We start from the raw sequence: 21,131 nt of genomic DNA on the forward strand, positions 1-21,131 counted from the left end.
AAAAAACTTTATTGTTTAAACTTTAAATAAACTTATTAAGGACTTGGTTTGTGCACGAGGGATTTTAAGGTGAAAAATCGGAAAAGTTCTGTATCCATGTAAAAATTATATGGATGTTATCCAAGTACCTTTCACTCCACGTGTTTTCCTCCATCCACACACTTGTTTGTTTTATACGTGCCTCATATAACGTATATAACGTAATCCTTCTTTTGCGTGATCAACCTTTCTCAACGTAAACCTTTCCATATAACGTAATCCAAGTACCTTCTTCTTCTTCTTCAATCTAATTAAATTCGTTGTTCTCCTCTATTCGCGTTTTTCTTCTCTGCATTATAGATCTGAATTGACTTCAACGTAATTAGCTTCGTCGTTCTTCTTCTTCTTCGTTTTCTTCTTCGATCTGCACTTCTGAATTAAAACAATGAATGAATCATCTTCAAATCAGTTGAATGAGTGCGATTTGGATAATTCTTCCAAAACGCATCAATAATTTGATGAGGTTTGGATTATAGAATTTTGAATCGAATTCAATGAAATGCAATTGCTAATTTTATTTGAAGTGAATTGAATGGATTGACGTGATCTATATCTGAATTGAATTGAATTGAATTGATAATATGCAACTGTGAGTAAGTGTGAGTAACGGTTCGGTTCGGTAAGTAATATAGAGTTGTTTCACCATGTGCATGTGTTCGGTTCGGTATGCAGAAAGGAGTCTACAAAAAATAGACGAATATATTGTGTTTTGTTCTCTAAGCACTATATAATTGTTTCACCGTAATTAAGATTTTGGTTCACCATAATTAAAATTTTGGTTCACCGTATAGACCAGCTGTGTTGTGGATGAAAAATTTGTCCCAAAGGTGGGAATGATTTTCAAGACACTAGAAGAAGCTGGAAAGTTCTACAAAAATTATTCCAAACTTGCCGGTTTTTCTACGAAAATAAGGAACACGACTCGGGACGGAGACAAGATTAAGAATCAACTAATTGTATGCACCAGAGAGGGGAGGTGGAAATCAAAGATATATCCAACTTTAAAGACAAACCCTTCAGCTGGGTTAAATTGTCCGACCAGAATTTACGTACACATAATGAAGGATGTTAGTCTTTGGACAATTTCCAAAGTTGTTTTGAATCACTCACATTCTTGTTGTCCATACCAGGCTGAGATGCTCAAACAACACAAGGAGCTTAGCATGTTTGTGCGTCGCACCATCGAAACCTACGAGGAAGCCGGAATCAGATCGAGCAAAACTTACCAATCATTTGTGGCAGCAGCTCGCAGTCACCATGAACTAGCAAGTTTTATTGAAAAAGACGTCAGGAATTACATCACAAGGGAAGTACGGAATATTTTCGAAGAAGACGATGCCAAAGAATTTGGGAAGTACCTAGTAAGAATGAAATAGAAGAACCAAAATTTTCAACCTTGAAGGCGATCACTGCATTAAACATGCATTCTGGGCCGATGTAAGAAACAGGGCTACATTTGAGTATTTCGGAGACGTGGTTTCATTTGACACCATGTATAACACAAACAGGTATTCGGTTCACTCAAATATATTTTGATGTTCGGTGCATGCATATATTTCGATTCATCACGGTATGCTTGTTATTTATGCAGGTATAATTTTGTTTTTAGGTTCTTTTGTGGGCGTGAATCACCACGGCCAGTCGACACTTTTAGGATGCGCGCTGATGAAAAATGAGAACATCCAATCATTCAAATGACTATTTGAGTGTTGGCTACATTACATGGGAGGGAAGGCACCAAAAGGTATTCTTACCGATCAATGTGCATCGATTCAAAGGGCAATTGAGCTGTGCATGCCAACAACAATTCACTGCTGGTGCATCTGGCACATTATGAAAAAGATCCTAAGCAAACTAAACGGCTACAAGGTACACAATAAAATTGAACAAGAGATGAGCCATGTTGTTTGGAACTCGTACGGCCTCGGAGGCAACAAGTGGCTTCCAGGTAATTGATATTTCAATTCGAATTATTTTCATGCTCATATATTTTTTCCCAAATCATGCACTGTTTTTGGTTCACCATACCTTATCAGTTTGGTTTGTTTTGTAAAGTTGTACGAGGATCAGTATATATGGATATCAGTTTACTTGGATCACCACTTCTGAGCCGGGATGAGAAGCACACAATGGAGGTAGAGCATGCATTCATTTTTCAACAAGTTCATCACACGGAATAGCTCCTTGAGACAATTCGTGAAGCAATACGACAATTGCCTAGCAAGTAGAGAGAGAATTCGATACTGCAGATTTTCACACCATGATACCGTGCACAATAAAATCAGCAATAGAGGCACAGTTTCAGCATCTATATACCTATGAGAAGTTAAGGGAAGTTCAAGCTCAATTCAGAGGTAAAGTGAACTGTATCACAAGATCAATGCATTCCATGTTAGGTTTCACAACATATGAAGTCATAGAGTAGGTTTGCAACTCCACATTCAACAAGTTTATTGTCACCTACGACGCAGTATCACGAGATGTAAAGTGCCATTGCTTGCTGTTTGAGTCTAGGGGCATATTGTGCCGCCATTCCCTAAGCGTCCTAAGCTTTGAGCGAGTGGATAACGTGGCACCGAAATACATATTGGAACGTTGGAGTAAGAACATAAAGAAGAGGCATACACACATCAAGAGCAGCCAAGATGAACCTCTACTGGAGCCGAGAAGTAAGAGATTTGACAAATTGGTGTTTCGGTCGCACAATATATGTAATTTTGCATCTGAGTCTGAATAGTTGACTGAAATTTTGCACCAAGCATTTGACAAGGTCATGGCGGAGATGGAAGAATATCAAGAAAGAAGCAAAGAAAAAGTTTGTTAACCTACGAAGAGTATCAAGAGAGAAGCAAAGTCTATTATGTATTTATTTTACTATTTAGAGGTCCGTAACACCACACTATCTCTGTCTTACGACTTAAGCGTAAAATACTGTGTAGTAGGGTGTTACACTTGGCACAATGCATGATGAAGGATAAAGTGTTTTTGGTTTCAAATGAAAAAACTAGCTAATTTTTTTTTGTTCAAGTTTATCTTGAGAAAAACTTGTATTTTGTTTGCTTATGTTTAATTTTTTTTTTTTTTGACCTGGTAACTTAGCAAGTATGTTAATTGGCACTTAGAACACCTTTCTATATACATGCAATATATATTATTAGCTTATTCTTTCTATATTGATTAACTTGAATTTAAATATTTAAATATTATTAGTGTGTGCTATATATTCGTCAAATGTCATATAAATATAACAAAGGTAAAAAATATATTGCTTTAGATATATAAAAAAAACTAAAAAAAATTCAATAAGGTATTGCTTTAGATATTAAAAAAAGATAACTACAAATAAATTTAAATAAGTGTTGCTTTAGGTATACAAAGAAAACAACTTAAAAAAACTTGAACAAGTGTTGCTTTAGGTATATAAAAAAAACAACTAAAAAAATTTTATATAAGTGTTGTTTTATGTATTAAAAAATACAACTCGTAAGATTAATAATTAGGGATGACCGTCATTCTTCTAACCTTTTCAATAAATTATTTTTGTTATATTGAATGATGAAAGCATATTTTCTATACCATCTAATTTATACGATAATCACATCTTATATTACTATATTTTAGTTTAGATTTTCAATAATTAAAATATATTATTACATATCACATTTTTTTATTTTTTATACCTTAATTGCTTTTTTTTTTTTACTTGGTTTATTCCATATTTTGATTTTTCTTTTAAAACTTATTACATTACAAAGACAATATTTAAAATGTTCATGTAAATCTTGAACTAAATCACATGATTCCATTTTTATTGTATTTAATTATTTATAGTTGACTCATTCATAAAGATATATCAATTTGTTCATTCTAATTTCTAAATTTAAAAAAAAATATATACTATTTTTGAGAGATATATATACGATTTCTCATTGCTATTACATATTACATCATGTTTAGTTTTCATAATAAAATTTTAATTAGCTATTTATTTTCACATTTTATAATATATATTTTTAATTTTAATAATTAATATTCATTTAATACGATCATTTCTTTATCATGAATTTAATTCTTAAATTTTATTTCTATTGATCAATTCTCTTTTTCATTAGGTTTTTTTCCGTGGATGATGTTATTTAACCACCTACTACTATGAGGACTTAATCCTCATCTAACTTTCATGTCCAAATAATTTTATTTTTATGTTTATTTATTTTTTTCACTATTTTCTTATTTATAATTTTTTCTCTAAAATTAATTGTAATTCACCTTATTATTTTCAGTTATGAATTTTTTTTCTAAAATTAATTGTAAATTTCCTTTAACATCTTAGATAAACCTTATTATTTTCAGTTATGAATTTTTTTTCTAAAATTAATTGTAATTTTCCTTTAACATCTTAGATAAACATAGTTTTTTTTTTTGACAGAGATAAACATAGTTGTTTGACCGCTTAATACAGGGGCGCAGGTAGGTATAAACAAAGGGGGGTAATGGCCCCCCCAAAATTTTAGCTTTTATTCAAAAAAAAAAAAAAGTCTGATCCCCTTTTTTTATTTCTCAGCCCCCTTTTATTCAAAAAAAAAAAGTCTGATCCCCCTTTTTTTATTTCTCAGCCCCCCCTCTCTTTTTGTTTTATCTTTTCCAATCCCCCTCCCCCTCTCACTTTTAATTTCTACAAAACCCAGCCCAATAGCCCATCTGCCCATTCTCTATCCCTTTTCTATTTTCCAATCCTTATCTCTTTTTTATTTCCCAACGTATAATCACTAATCAGTTCCCCAATCCCCTTTTTCTATTTTTCAACATACAACCGGTCTTTTCCTCTCCCTCTCTTCCCACCTTGGCTTTCAAAAAATTTAGGTAACAATTTTTTCTATTCTTCTTCTTCTTTATCTCTTTAATCTTCTTATCTTTTACAATTTTACCTTTTTAACTCTTTTTTTTTGTTTTTTGCAGATTAAAAAAAAAAGAATAGTTTAACAAGTGATTTTTCACTCCTCTTTCTCAAAAAAGGTTCTATTTTTATTCTTTTTTATATATTTAGTTATTTACTTAATTAGTTAATTTATTATTATTTGTTAATTAAGTTTATGTTATTATATGTTAGTTTGTATATTTAGTTTTTTTTATTAGTTAACTATTTAATTACAATTTTATATTATTTATACTAAGATGTTAGTATTATTGTTCTGAATTTTAATATTTTATTTTAAATTGAAATATAATTTTTATATTTTATAAAGATTTAGACTGTAATTTATACTTTTTGCTAAATATATTTTAAATTATAGGAACTTATTTGGCCATTTGAATTATGAGTAAGTTCAAAACCATTGATACATTTTTTAAAAGAAAAGATCAAGAGAATGAAGATGCTTCTACTATTACTACTCCAATACTTGAGGGGTCATCAAATTTCATTACTTCAAGTTCTTCATTGAATAGCTCAAAGCGTCCACGACTTCTTCCAAATCAACTGGATGTTTTTCGTTTGGAAAGAGATCCTGGAATGCGACCAATGATTTGAAAGTTTCCTCCAAATAAAAGAGATGAAATCCGTCGGGCTTATATTAAAGTTGGGCCAAATCAGCCAATTCTTGATAATTATCCATTTTCTGGTGATAAAAGTCATCGTCGCTTTCAAGCTTCATGGTTTAAATTGTTCCCATCTTGGTTAGAATATTCTATAGAAGATGATGCTATATATTGTTTTCCGTGCTTTCTTTTTGCTAAGGAACCTTCAATCAATACGGGTTCAAATGCTTTTATTGAGAATGGTTTCAGGAATTGGAAGAAAGTAAATAGTGGAAAAGAATGTGCTCTTTTGAATCACATTGGCAAAGGTCCTAACTCATTCCATCATAAGGCGCTGAAATCATGTGATGATTTGATGAAACAATCACAACATATTGACAGACTTCTTCATAAGCAAACATCAGAAGAGATTGAAAAGAATCGAATTCGACTAGGAGCATCTATAGATTGTATTAGATGGTTGACATTTCAAGGTTGTGCATACAGAGGACATGATGAAAGCCAAAGTTCAAGCAACAGAGGTAACTTTTTGGAAATGTTAAAATTTTTGGGATCTTACAATGAAAGAGTGAAACAGAATGTTTTGGAAAATGCTCCAAAAATGCTAAGTATACTTCAAATGATGTCCAAAAAGAAATTCTACATATTCTTGCTACTAAGGTGAGAAATTCAATTAGAGAAGAGATTGGAGATGCCAAATTTTGTATTATTGTTGATGAAGCTAGAGATGAATCTAAAAAGGAGCAAATGGCCATTGTTTTGAGATTTGTTACTCTAGATGGTTTTGTTAAAGAGAGATTTTTTGATCTTGTGCATGTCACTGATACTTGTGCAACAACTTTAAAGAAAGAATTGATTTCTGTCCTTTCTCATTATAATCTCCAAGTTGAAAATATTAGGGGTCAAGGGTATGATGGTGCTAGCAACATGCGGGGTGAGTGGAATGGTTTGCAAGCTTTGTTTCTTAAAGATTCTCCACAAGCATACTATGTGCATTGTTTTGCTCATAGGTTACAATTAGCATTGGTGGCAGCTTCAAGAGAGGTACTTCAAATTCATGAATTTTTTACTCAATTAAACTCTATTGTCACTATTGTTAGTGCTTCTTCAAAAAGACATGATCAATTACAAGAAGCTCAAGCAATTGAAAATGCAAACTTGGTTGCTCAAAATGAATTAGAAACAGGCAAAGGTGCGAATCAAATAAGCACTTTACAAAGAGCTGGGGATACTCGATGGAGCTCTCACTTTAATTCTATTTGCAGTTTGGTAAAAATGTTTACTGCTACCAATATTGTTCTCAATAATATCATTGAAGACGGGACAACTTATGCACAAAGAGGTGAGGCTTATGGTGTTAGTAAAATATTATTGTCATTTGAATTTGTTTTCACTTTGCACTTGATGAAAGAGATTATGGGAATCACTAATGTCCTTTGCCAAGCACTGCAACAACAATCTCAAGATATTCTTAATGCAATGCATATTGTTTCTACATCAAAGTTACTTCTTCAACAATTAAGAGATGGTGGATGGTGCAATTTTTTTGCAAATGTTAAAGATTTTTGTGAAAAATATGAAATTAAAGTCCCTAATATGAGTGCACAATATGTTTTTGGAAGAGGTCGATCTCGTCAACCAAGTGTGACAGTTGAGCATCATTATCGAATAGATGTATTCTTGGCAACAATTGACTCTCAAATACAAGAGTTGAATAGTAGATTTAATGAGCAAACAATAGAGCTTTTGACTTTGAGTTGTGCTTTGGATCCTAAGGACAATTTCAAATCATTCAATATTGAAGAAATCAGCAAGTTAGCAGAGAAGTTTTATCCCCTTGACTTTCCTTCTAATGAGCTAAATATTTTGAAATCTCAGTTGCAACATTATCAGCATGATATACCAAATCATTTGAAAGGCATTGGTACACTTTCTGAATTGTGCAACAAGTTGCAAGAAACGGGAAAATCAAGAACTTATCACATGGTTGATAGATTAATACGTTTTGTTTTGACTCTACCAGTGTCTACAGCAACAACAGAAATAGCTTTTTCAGCAATGAAAATTGTTAAGACAAGACTCCGAAGTAAGATGGCTGATGAATTTCTTGCAGACAATTTGGTCATCTATATAGAAAAAGAATTAGCAGCTATTTTTGACACAAATTCAATTATAGATGATTTTGAAAATAGAAAAAAACGTCGAATAGCATTTTCATGATACAAAACTGTAAGTAGTAATTTTTATATATTATTGTCTTATTTTGATTGAGATTATATATATATATATATATATATATATATATATATATATATATATTTTTAATTTTATCAATAGAAATAGTAATATAAATTATAACACCGCCCCCCCTAAATAGTTAGCCTAGCTCCGCCCCTGGCTTAATAGAAGTCAGGGACGGACATAAGGGGGGCGAGTGGTGGCCTCGGCCTCCCAACTTTTTTTAATAGTAATAAGTTATTAGGTATAATTTAATTTTTTTTAAAAAAATATTTAGTATTTAGTCTAATATAAATAAAAGTTCAGTCTAATTTAAATATTAATAATTTTTAGTATCTAAAAAATAAGTAATAATATTAAAAAAATCTAAAAAAGATATTATTACTAATATTTTTTAATTAAATAAAAATTTTTAAATCTCATAAAGTGAATTCTTTTTATTTTTGTGGCCTTTTTTTTATTCGTTTGGCATTAATTCTCTCTGTTTCAACTGCTACAATTAAGAAATCTTTTTCAACTATGAATATTGTGAAAAATAACTTAAAAACAAAATAAAAGATGAATTTCTTGCTAATTGTCTTTTAATTATATTGAAAAGAATATTATTGAAAATTTTGACACAAATTCTATTATCGGTGAATTTTATGACACGAAGAATCGACCACTTCGTTAGTAAAAAATATACACATATTTTTTTTTACTTTAAAATATATTCTCTATCCGTATGTTTTTATAATACATCTTATATTATATAATTTTTTTATATAATTTTTAATATTATATGTGTTATTGACCCCTATAATATCATTTCTGGATCCGTCTCTCATAGAAGTTCAGATTTTTTGTTTGTAATATATGTTCATACCCTGGCCCAATAATAAAGGCCCAGGACCAAAAGAAAGGCTTAGTCCAGAGAATTGAGCCTTACTACGCACCGACCTGGTGTCAAGAAGTCGGTGTTGACTACGACTTGTCCTAAAGAAGTCGGGAACGAGATTAGCTGGCAGATAAACACTCATTCAAATGAGTAACCGCCCCTAAAATCTCTCTAACCGCTTCATTAAGCCATATCTTAACCTCCCCAAGATAAGGGGACGGTTAACACCCTAAAGATACGGCACTACTCCAACGGTGGTTATTGGCTCACCACTATAAATACACTGACACCCCTCAGGTATCTCTAAGCCCAATACTCTCTAGACCTGCTAACACCCTTGCTAACTTAGGCATCGGAGTGTCTTTGCAGGTACCACCCCCCATTTACCCACGTACACAAGTCGGAAGGAGGCTCCAGCAAACGAACCTACTCGAAAGCCACCCTCTGCAGACAATTGGGCCAACCAACGTCATCCATTCTATTAATCTCCGATTACCCACCGTACCATTGGCGCCGTTGCCGGGGACCTGAGAGATCATCCATCGATGGCGGACAGATCCCACGAAGAAGGCCATGTGGAGACAGATTCTGAACAAGAGAATCTGGACACAGGCAATAACGATGTGGATTTCACCCTCCACCAGGAAATCGATAATCAACACAGGGAAGGCACCTCCGGAGTAAAAAACCCAAAGGTAAACTCCTCAGAAGAGCGCGAGTCAGAAAAAGAAGGATCACCCCATGTAACTGAACTCATGGGATTAGTCCATAGCCGCCTGGAGCAGTTAGAGCAGGAGCGAGAGCGGCAAAAGGAAACTGAAAAGAGCCTAAAAGAGGAGATGGAACGACGAAAAGAGTTAGAAAGAAAACTCTTAAAGTTGGAATCCTCCCTCAAAAGTCGCAACTCCTGTGACGAACAAGAAGAGCCACCCTTAGGTGGGGAGGATCCCTTTAGCGAGGACATAATGAGGGCTAAAGTTCCGAGGAACTTCAAAAGCCCTGATATGGACCTCTACGACGGAACCACGGATCCAAAGCATCACCTGAGCAACTTTAAAAGTCGGATGTACCTAGCTGATGCTTCCGACGCTACGCGATGCAAAGCCTTCCCGACCACTCTATCGAAAGCAGCGATGAAGTGGTTCGATAGCCTCCCCCCAAGGTCGGTTACCAGTTTTGAAGACCTCTCAAGAAAGTTTTTGATGAGGTTCTCAATCCAGAAAGACAAGGTGAAACATGCACCGAGCCTCCTGGGAATAAAACAGGAGGTCGGAGAATCTTTACGAGCCTATATGGAAAGGTTCAACAAAGCATGTTTAGAGATCCAAGACCTGCCCACAGAGGCAGTCATAATGGGATTAGTCAATGGACTTAGAGAAGGTCCCTTCTCGCAGTCCATATCTAAAAGACATCCCGTTTCTCTAAGTGATGTACAGGAAAGAGCTGAAAAGTACATAAATATGGAGGAAAATGCCAAGTTGAGAGACCTGAGTTGGCGTCCTGGGCCCCCTCCCTCAACAAAAGAGAGGGAGCGGGAAACCAAGAAAAAGGAAGAACTCGGTCTCGAAAGGCCAAGAAAATATCACTCTTATACTCCTCTGAAAGTTTCTATAGTGGATGTATACAGAGAGATTTGCAATACTGAGAGACTGCCACCCCCTAGACCCATTAAAAATAAAAAAGGAGGGAGCCGCAGTGATTACTGCGAGTACCATAAAATATATGGTCACTCCACAAACGACTGCTACAACCTTAAAAATGTGATAGAAAAGCTGGCTAGAGAAGGTCGGCTTGATAGATATCTCATAGAAAGGTCGGACAGTCATGGAAAGAGAAAGCGAGATGATATGGATAGAAGAGACCCACCACCGCAGACTCCAGAGAGACATATCCATATGATCTCAGGAGGGTTTGCGAGAGGGGGACTTACCAAATCCTCTCGCAAAAGACATCTCAAAAGAGTCTACCAGGTCGGGGAGGAGTCACCCGACCTTCCTACCATTTCATTTACAAAAGAAGATGGGCAAGGAATAATCCCTGGACACGATGATCCAGTAGTAATAACTATGATCCTGGCAAATGCTCATCTCCACAGAACCCTAGTGGACCAAGGAAGCTCGGCGGACATTCTTTTTAAGCCCGCTTTTGACAAACTAGGGCTGGATGAGAAAGAATTAAGAGCCTACCTCGACACCTTGTATGGATTAGGTGACACGCCAATAAAACCACTGGGATTTTTACCCCTCCACACCACTTTTGGAAAAGGAAAAAAATCAAAGACTCTGAGTATCACTTCATAGTCATAGATGTAGGGTCAGCATACAATGCTTTGATCGGCAGAGCTACCCTTAATCGACTCGGAGCGGTGGTATCCACTCCCCACCTCTGCATGAAATTCCCGACCTCAGCGGGAATAGCAACGGTAGGGGGAGATCAAAAGTTGGCAAGGAAATGCTACAATGAAAGCCTAAATCTGAGAGGAAAGGGCAGAGAAGTTCACACAATAAAGCTCGGCAGCGCAAGGGCCAGAGAAGAGCTACGACCACAACCTGGAGGAAAAACCAAGGAGATACAGGTCGGTAAAGAGGAAGGGAAGAACACTTATATAGGAGCCAACCTAGGGGAAACTCTAAAACAAGGGTTGGCTAAACTCCTAAGAGATAATTCCGACCTCTTCGCCTGGAAGGCCTCTGACATGCCTGGGATTGACCCCGAGCTCATGTCCCACAAACTCTCGGTTTATCCAGGGTCCCGACCTGTACAACAAAGAAGACGCAAGCTCGGCCCAGAACGAGCCCTAATAGTAGAAGAGCAAGTATAGGCGCTCCTGGAAGCCGGCTTTATCAAAGAAGTCAAGTACCCAACATGGCTAGCCAATGTAGTGCTAGTCAAAAAACAGAATGGCAAATGGAGAATGTGTGTCGACTACACCGACTTAAATAAGGCATGTCCCAAGGACCCTTATCCCCTACCAAGTATTGATACCCTAGTGGATTCCAGCTCGGGGTACCAGTACTTATCGTTCATGGACGCCTACTCGGGATATAATCAAATCCCGATGTATGAGCCAGACCAGGAGAAAACACCATTCATCACACCCAGAGCTAATTTCTGCTACGTGGTCATGCCATTCGAATTAAAGAATGCAGGAGCCACATATCAAAGGTTGATGAATAAAGTGTTTTCCCCCCATCTGGGGAGTCTAATGGAAGTATACGTCGACGATATGCTGGTAAAGACCAAGAAGGAAGTCGACCTCTTGTCAGACCTCTCTCAAGTCTTTGACACCATAAGGCTGCACGGGATGAGACTAAATCCCGCAAAGTGCGCCTTCGCGGTGGAGGCAGGGAAATTTCTAGGGTTTATGCTAACACAAAGAGGGATCGAAGCCAATCCCGACAAGTGTAGAGCCATCCTAGAAATGTAAAGTCTGACTTGTTTGAGAGAAGTCCAACAGCTAAACGGCTGACTTGCAGCCCTCTCCAGATTTTTGGCAGGATCGGCACTAAAATCCTTCCCACTATTTTCCTTATTAAGAAAGGGATGCCAGTTCGAATGGACTCCTGAATGCGATGAGGCGTTCTAGGAGTTCAAAAAGTTTTTAAGCCAACCTCCTATCCTAACCCGACCAGTACCTGGGAAAGACCTCGTCCTGTACTTATCCGTAGCGAACAAGGCTGTCTCATCAGCCCTGATAAAAGAAGACGAGGTCGGACAACATCCAGTCTACTTCATCAGTAAAGTTCTACAAGGCCCTGAACTAAGGTACCACAAACTAGAAAAGTTTGCCTACTCCTTAGTAGTAGCCTCACGAAGGCTACGGCCTTACTTTCAAGCTCACACAATAAGAGTCCGTACGAACCAACCCATGAAGCAAATCCTCCAAAAGACGGATGTTGCAGGTAGAATGGTTCAATGGGCAATAGAGCTTTCCGAGTTCGACTTAAGATATGAAACTCGGACGGCGATCAAAGCTCAATGCCTCGCTGACTTCGTTGCAGAATACGCAGGGGATCAGGAGGAAAAACCAACTACATGGGAACTCTATGTAGATGGATCCTCCAACAAAACGGGAAGCGGCGCAGGCATAATATTGGTAGATGAAAGAGGAACCCAGATAGAGGTTTCCTTAAAATTTGAATTTCCGGCTTCAAATAATCAGGCAGAATATGAAGCCTTGATCGCCGGATTAAAGCTGGCAGAAGAAGTCGGTGCTACAAAGGTGATGATATACAGCGATTCACAGGTGGTGACCTCCCGGATAAGTGGAGAGTATCAGGCAAAGGATCCAAATATGAAGAAGTACTTGGAAAAAACTTTGGAGCACCTTGGGCGCTTTGCAGAAACCGAGGTTAAACACATAACTCGGGATTTAAACAGCAGAGCAGACGCCCTGTCCAAGTTAGCAAGTACCAAACCAGGAGGGAACAATAGAAGCCTGATTCAAGAAACCCTCCAAGAACCCTCAGTAGCGAAAATAGAAGACAAACAAGAAGTACTTGAGGTAACCGGTTTAAACCTCGGATGGATGAATCCCCTAGTCGAATACATGAAATTCGACATCCTCCCTAAGGAGGAGAAAGAAGCTAAAAAGATCCGAAGGGAAGCACAACACTACACCTTGGTGAGAAATGTCCTCTATAGAAGGGGGATATCAACACCATTGTTAAAGTGTGTACCAACCTCAAAAACTCCCGAGGTATTGGAGGAAGTACATAGTGGGATCTACGGAAATCATCTCGGAGCAAGGTCTCTAACCAGAAAAATAATCCGTGCTGGATTATATTGGCCGACCTTGCAGAAAGATGCCACAGAATTTGTGAAAAAGTGTCAACCATGTCAGATGCATGCAAATTTCCACGTGGCTCCACCAGAAGAGCTCATCAGTATCACTTCTCCATGGCCTTTTGCAAAGTGGGGAATGGATTTGTTAGGTCCTTTTCCCCAAGCGCCAGGACAAGTCAAATACCTGATCGTGGGAATAGATTACTTCACAAAGTGGATAGAAGCAGAACCATTGGCCACCATCACCGCTAAAAGAAGTCGCAGGTTCCTCTACAAAAATATCATCACAAGATATGGGATACCCTACTCCATCATTACAGATAATGGAACCCAATTCACCGACGCTACCTTCAGAAGCTTAGTAGCCAGTATGAAAATCAAACATCAGTTCACCTCGGTGGAGCACCCACAAGCCAATGGGCAAGCCGAGGCAGCCAACAAAGTCATACTGGCAGGGCTAAAGAAGAGATTGCAGGAAGTAAAAGGAGCTTGGGCAGAAGAGCTTCCTCAAGTGCTATGGGCTTACAAGACAACCCCCCAATCCGCCACGGGAGAAACACCTTTCCGACTAGTTTACGGCGTAGAAGCCATGATACCAATAAAAATCAATGAGCAAAGCCCAAGGGTAATTCTCCCCAATTAATAAAGATCTTTTTTATCTATAATATCTCTTACAAATTCCTTTCTATTTTTCTAAGTCTTTCTACGAAACGCGCCGACTTAAGCTCGACAAAACGTGAAAATCCCATGAACCGACCTAAATGGTCGTCAGGATAAAACGACGAGGTACAAGTCGGCGTAAAGAGGTTATATAAGCCGATCGTAAAACTCGGGAACAATCCGACTCATAAGTCGAAATGAGAACCCAAGTAGAAAGACTCGGAAGTACTTCAACCCGTAAATCGGAGTGAAGGACCGAGTAAAAGAAAAACGCATCGCAAAAATAACCTAAGTCACAGGAACTCACTAAAACAAAGTTGAGTATAAGGGATAATAAAAAGAGATTGAAAAACCTAAGGAAAGTTGAAGGGCTGTCCTAAAAAGTCCTTAAACCAAAGGCAAAAGGTTTTCAGGAAAAGATCAAGGGAACTTCGAAAAATCAAAAAAGCATACACGCAGGAGGTAATCTAAACCCTTATCAAAAAAAGGGCATTTTAACTTAAAAACCCTTATTAAAAAGGGTATATTTTTTAAATATTTTGTTTACGGCCTTAAAATGCCAAAGGAAATTGTTCAAACCACACAACCAACTAAAAGTAAATAAAAGAGTTTAAAATGAGGAGCCCACAAGCCGGGCCCCCAAATAGCTACGAATCATTTTTTAGGAAGAGGAGCAGACGGATCACCGCCCCCGGAATCAGGAGGAGCGCCACCAGAGGCATCCACGGGAGATGAAGAGATAGGAGGATCTACTGAAGAACTCAGAGCGTCTTTAGAACGAGGAGGGGACTCAATAATCCTCTGCCCCCGAGTCTTCAATTCTGACTCGGAAACGACTACGGGGGCAGGAGGATCTACAATGGCACCATCAATAACAACTTTGTCAGGATGTAAAGGAGAAAGATCCAAGTCGGGAGCAATAACTCTGACCTGCTCCAGGAAGATCCTCCAAGACTCCTCGGCGCCATCAGCAATAGAGTCCTCCAACTCATTATATGCCTTCCGAGAATTCAACAGATCAGTCTTCACAGACACAAGATCATTGAATAAACTTTGGTAGCTGGCCTGCGCTGTTTTCCTCAGATCCATCTCCATGTTGTATTGGGCCTGCAAAACCTTCCCTTTCTCCCGGAGGGTATCTCTCTCCTCCCTCAGCTTGGCGATTTCCTTCTTCAACTCTCCCTCATGCTCTTGGTATGCACGAAACCTTCCTTCCAGCTCTTCGACCCTCGAGGTCATCCCTAAAGAGCTGAGAGGAGCCTTCTCAAAAATATCCAAGAGCTTGCCACAGACCCCCACCGCCTTGAGACTCTCCTCGATCATAGTGGTAAGGTGGCTCCGAACAGACATATCATCCATGCTTATACGAGCATGAGGATCTATATATTCTTTCGGACGAACGCAAGAGCATCCGCCTTAACCTCACCAGAAGAACCAGACTCTAAGGTCTTGCGCTTCTTTGGATTAGGGGAAGGTCGGACGACGGGGGGCGGCTGAGAGGAAGCTGAAGAAGAAATCACAATGGGTTTGGAAAGAGTCCCAACGTTCCGAGGCGGAGGAGGAGGAGAGATAACCCTGGCACCACCAGTCCGGGCGCGAGACTTGGCTTTGGCCTCCTGGACTCTCTGGTAAGATTCCTGAGCATTTGTCTTTGCCATTTCTGAAAAAGAAAACAATAGCTAAGGAATCAAACAAGTCGGAATGATCAGTTAACAAGTCGGGAATCTAATAAACAAGAGAAAACTACCTAGCTGTGCTTGGATAAAAGTCGGAGTCCCTTGAAGAAACTTTTTAGTATCCAAGTATGGGGCCCTCCCCCACACTTCTCGGAGGAACCCCACAATGGCAGCCTCTACTTCATCCAGGTCATCCAAACCATATTTCTCACAAGGGGAGGCCTCCAGCCAGTATAAGGGAAAGCGAGAAGAAGAGTTATCATCCAGAAAAAAGGGGTGATGACCCTCTACATCTTGCACTTTGAAAAAGTAATTTTTAAAGTCATGGAAGGACTCGTCAAAAAGGGTAAAAATTTTCCGACCTTGTTTGGCTTGGAAGGAAACCCATTGTTGTTTATTGTTTAGCCCACTAAAGGGCTTGGTCATATGAAAAAGATGGAAAAAGATTTTCAGAGAGGTCGGGAAATCCAGAGCATGGCTAATAAATTGATAAATTTTCAAGAAACCCCAAGAGTTGGGGTGAAGCTGGGTAGGGGCAACCCGACAATGCTGCAAAACAGACATCTCAAAATCTGAAAAGGGTAGAAAGACGCCCAGACGGGTGATCATGCACTCATACATAAAGAAGAAATGAGGAGCCGTTTCGTTGGCTCTCCCATGGCAAACTTGGTCCTCTGAACCTGGGATAAGCAATTCATACTTAGGCTCATCCTCATCCGAAGTACAGAGCCGGTGGTGGGTGCGAAGATGAGTAATAAACTCCGCATCAACCAACGGCTCCTCCCCTAGAACAGTAACATCGACCCAATCTACGGAGGCCATTTTCTTTTTCTAAAAGAAAAATGAGGAAACCTACAAAGGGAAAAAGAAAAGAAAAAATCAAAAACAAAGGTCTCTAGAGAGGAGAAAAAGGAACCAAGCAAAAGTCTACAAACCTATTTATCTACAAAGTAAAGGCATACGAGAGAAAAAGAAACTAACCTCTTTCCGAAAATGAAGGTTGGAAGAAGCAGAAGTCTCCGAAGCACAAGAACGCAGCACGAATGAATGAAGAACAAAGAAAGAAGAAATTTGAAAAATTGCAGAAACGAAAAAAGGAAAGAGAAGGAAAGTATTTATAAATATGCTAAGGGGCATAATGGTAAAAGCAGGGCAGTCATTAATGAGAATGCACCGTTACCAAAGTCTACGCACATCCCTAACGGACACGACGCTTGATTAGACGTAACTGTCAGAACCAAAAAGACGCGGAAAAGTCACGTCGGTTTCAGAAAATCACGTCGGTCCTCCAACAAGTCGACTACGACCCCGAGTAAAATACTCGAACCCAAGTCTTATAGAGATCTTGGGCTCAAGTAGGGGCACTGTTCATACCCTGGCCTATTAATAAAGGCCCAGGACCAAAAGAAAGGCTTAGTCCAGAGAATTGAGCCTTACTACGCACCGACCTGGTGTCAAGAAGTCGGTGTTGACTACGACTTGTCCTAAAGAAGTCGAGCACGAGATTAGCTGGCAGATAAACACTCATTCAAATGAGTAACCGCCCCTAAAATCTCTCTAACCGCTTCATTAAGCCATATCTTAACCTCCCCAAGATAAGGGGACGGTTAACACCCTAAAGATACGGCACTACTCCAACGGTGGTTATTGGCTCACCACTATAAATACACTGACACCCCTCAGGTATCTCTAAGCCCAATACTCTCTAGACCTGCTAACACCCTTGCTAACTTAGGCATCGGAGTGTCTTTGCAGGTACCACCCCCCATTTACCCACGTACACAAGTCGGAATGAGGCTCCAGCAAACGAACCTACTCGAAAGCCACTCTCTGCAGACAATTGGGCCAACCAACGTCATCCATTCTATTAATCTCCGGTTACCCACCGTAACAATATATATGTTCAATTTATATATTAATCAGAACTGTATCATAACGTTGACTAATTTTTATTTGAATGAAAATAATTTATTAAATCTGGTAATGCAGCATCCATTTATTCATGTTTTTTATGGGCACGGTACCATTCTTATTTTCTTGTAGTTTTTTTTTTCTTTTATTTATATAAGGCAAGATGTTAATAAACTATTATGCATGCTGTTACGGTGGGTAACCGGAGATTAATAAGAAGGATGACGTTTGACGGCCCAAATGTGTGAAGGAGGAGGACTCCGGAAGTATCTGCAACTGGGGAGGCTCCGTCCGACTTGCGTGCGTGAGTGAATGGGGGGTGGTACCTGCAAAGACACTCCGATGCCTAAGTTAGCAAGAGTGTGAGCAGGTCTAGAGAGTATTGGGCTTAGAGATACCTGAGGGGTGTCAGTGTATTTATAGTGGTGAGCCAATAACCACCGTTGGAGTAGTAAACCATATCTTTAGGTGTTAACCGTCCCATTATCTTAGGGAGGTTAAGATATGGTTTTATGAAGCGGTTGGAGAGATTTTAGGGGCGGTTACTCATTTGAATGAGTGTTTATCTGCCAGCTAATCTCATAACCGACTTCTTCATACTAAGTCGTGGTTGACACCGACTTCTTAAATGGAGGTCGGTGCTTTGCTAGGCTTAATCTATTGGATCAGGCCTTTTGGTTGGACCTGGGCCCTTAATCATTGGGCCAGGGTATGAACAGTGCCCCTACTTGAGCCCAAGATCCTTTGAAGGCTTGGGTTCAAGTATTTAACTCGGGTTCGTAGCCGACCTTCACGGGTTTTAAAACCGACGTGATTTTTGCGTCCTTTTGTTTCTGACAGTTACGTCAATTCAAGCGCCGTGTCCGTTGAGGGATCATTTAGGGATCGAGGGCTTTGGTAACGGTGCAGTCTCATTAATGACTGCCTCGTTTTTACCATTGTGCCCCTTAGCCTATTTATAAATACTTTCCCTCTATTTCGATTTTCCGTTTCTGCAATCTTTCAAACTTCTTATTTTCTTGCTCGTGCTGCATTCTTGTGTTCGAAGATTTCCGCTCTCTCCAACCTTCATTTCTTGGATAAAGGTTAGTTTTATTCCTTCCATGTCATGCCTTATGTTTGCATGTTTTGCATTGTGAGTGGATAGGTTGGCCTGTAGATTCTAGCTTTGTGTCTCTCCTCTTTAGGGGCCGTGTTTTTTTGATTTTTCCTTTTCTTTTTTCCTTTTGTAGGTTTCTGCCACTTTTCTTTATATATAAAAAATGGCTTCCGTAGATGTTCTTTCTTTGTGGGTTGATGACACTGTCCTTGGGGAGGAACCCCTGGTCGACGCTGAGTTTATCACTCATCCTCGTACTCATCACCGGCTCTGTACTTCGGAGGAGGATGAGCCAAAATATGAACTGATAATCCCGGGTCCTGAAGACCGGGTCTGTTTTGGGAGAGTTAATGAGGCGGCCCCTCATTTTTTCTTCATGTATGAATGTATGATCACCCGTTTGGGTGTTTTTCTTCCTTTCTCTGATTTCGAGATATCTGTTTTGCACCACTGTAGAGTTGCCCCTACTCAACTTCACCCCAATTCTTGGGGTTTTTTGAAGATCTATCAGTTTATTAGCCACGCTCTGGACTTTCCGACCTCTTTGAGGATTTTCTTCTTTCTCTTTCATATGACTAAGCCCTTTAGTGGGCTAAACAACAAACAGCAGTGGGTATCCTTCCGAGCCATACAAGGTCGGAGGATCTTCACCCTCTTCGACGAATCTTTTCCTGATTTCAAAAACTATTTTTTCAAAGTACAAGCTGTAGAAGGTCATCACCCCTTTTTCCTGGATGAGCACTCTTCCCCTCGCTTTCCCCTTTATTGGTTGGCGGCCTCCCCTCGTGAGAAGTTTGGTCTGGATGATCTGGACGAGGTGGAGGCGGCCATTGTGGGGTTTTTCCGAGAAGCATGGGGGAAGGCCCCATATTTGGATACCAGAAAAATCCTTCAGGGAACGCCGACTTTTGTTCAATCTCAATTAGGTAGTGCATGCATTCCTAATTTCCGAGTTGTTTCTACCTACTTGAATGTTGCCGACTTATAACTGTTCGTTGTTTTTCTTTGTAGATATGGCAAAGAAGAGTGCTCAGGAGGCTTACCAAAGGGTCCAGGAGGCTAAAGCGAAGTCCCGGGCTAGGTCTGGTGGTGCCAGGGCGATCACCTCTCCTCCTCCTCCTCCTCCTCCTCCTAAAAATACTGGCACTCCTTCTCAACCCCTTGTCATTTCTTCCTCGAGTTTGTCTCGACCACCCCCTTCTGCCCAAATTCTCTCCGAGCCAAAAAAGAAGAAGCGTAAGGCTCCGGAGTCTGGCTCTTCTTCTTTTGATGGTGGGGTTAAGGCGGATGCTATGGCATTTGTCCGAAAGAACATCTATCCTTTTATCAGTATGGATGATGTTTCTGTTCGAAACCACCTCACTACCATGGCTGAGGAGAGTTTTAGGGCAGCGGGTGTTTGTGGCAAACTTTTGGACATTTTCGAGAAGGCTCCCCTCAGCTCTTTGGGGGCATCCTCGAGGGTTGAGGAGTTGGAGGGGAGGCTTCTTATTTATGAGAAACATGAGAAGGAGTTGAAGGAGGAGAGAGATAAGTTGAGGAAAGAGAGGGATCACCTTAAGGAGGATGAGGGTAAGCTGCGGGCTCAATGTACTTTGGAGGCAAATTTGAGGAAAACGGCACAAGACAGCTACCACAGTTTATTTCAAGATATTGTGGCCGTGAGGAAGGACTTGCTGAATTCTCGGAACGCATACGCCGAGTTGGAGGACTCTATTGCCGATGGTGCCGAGGAGTCTTGGAGAATTTTCTTGGAACAGGTCAGAGTTATCGCTCCCGACTTGGACCTTTCTCCTTTACATCCTGATAAAGTCGTCATCGATGGTGCCATCGTGTATCCTCCTGCTCCCAAGGTTGTTTCCGAGTCAGATTTGAAGACTCGGGGGCAGAGGATTATTGAGTCTCCTCCTCATTCTAAAGATGCTCCGACTTCTTCCTCCGTTCCTCCGACTGGTCCTGGCGGCGCCCCTCCTGAATCTGGTGGTGATTCCTCTACTCCCTTGAAAAGATAACTTTTGTTTTTTATGGCTATATGTGGGCTCGGCCTGTGAGTCCCCCCTTTTAAACTTTATTTATTGTTGGTGTTTGTGAACAATTTCCTTTGGCCTTTTAAGGCCGTTAACAAAATACTTTGGCAAGCGCCCCTTTTTTGAATAAAGGGTTTTGATTTAATCGAAATACCCTTTTTTGGATAAGGGTTTTTAGTTTACCTTGTGCGTGTATGCTTTTCTGTTTTTGATGTTTCAAAAACTCTTTCGATCTTTCTTCTGAAAACCTTTTCTTTGGCTTATCTCGTTTTTTCGAGCCT

At 39.5% G+C, this 21,131-nt stretch overlaps 1 protein-coding gene across 1 annotated transcript; it reads left to right on the top strand.

Moving 5' to 3' along the window:
- Positions 1-1,097: 1,097 nt before the first annotated feature.
- Positions 1,098-7,797, top strand: LOC130961148 (uncharacterized). Its single transcript, XM_057886869.1, has 3 exons — positions 1,098-1,400; positions 5,777-6,098; positions 6,155-7,797. Exons 1-3 carry the CDS (start codon positions 1,098-1,100, stop codon positions 7,795-7,797), a joined length of 2,268 nt encoding a protein of 755 aa, XP_057742852.1.
- Positions 7,798-21,131: the final 13,334 nt, after the last annotated feature.

Source organism: Arachis stenosperma, chromosome 2 (genome assembly GCF_014773155.1).
Source record: "Arachis stenosperma cultivar V10309 chromosome 2, arast.V10309.gnm1.PFL2, whole genome shotgun sequence".
Lineage (NCBI taxonomy): Eukaryota > Viridiplantae > Streptophyta > Magnoliopsida > Fabales > Fabaceae > Arachis > Arachis stenosperma.

Excerpts from the sequence above, each read along its gene's own strand:
- LOC130961148 (XM_057886869.1), top strand. The coding sequence starts at position 1,098 with ATGAAGGATGTTAGTCTTTGGACAATTTCCAAAGTTGTTTTGAATCAC. Across the intron at positions 1,401-5,776 it reads AAGAATTTGGGAAGTACCTA|GAACCTTCAATCAATACGGG; the intron begins GTAAGAATGAAA and ends CTTTTTGCTAAG. Across the intron at positions 6,099-6,154 it reads CCAAAGTTCAAGCAACAGAG|AATGTTTTGGAAAATGCTCC; the intron begins GTAACTTTTTGG and ends AGAGTGAAACAG.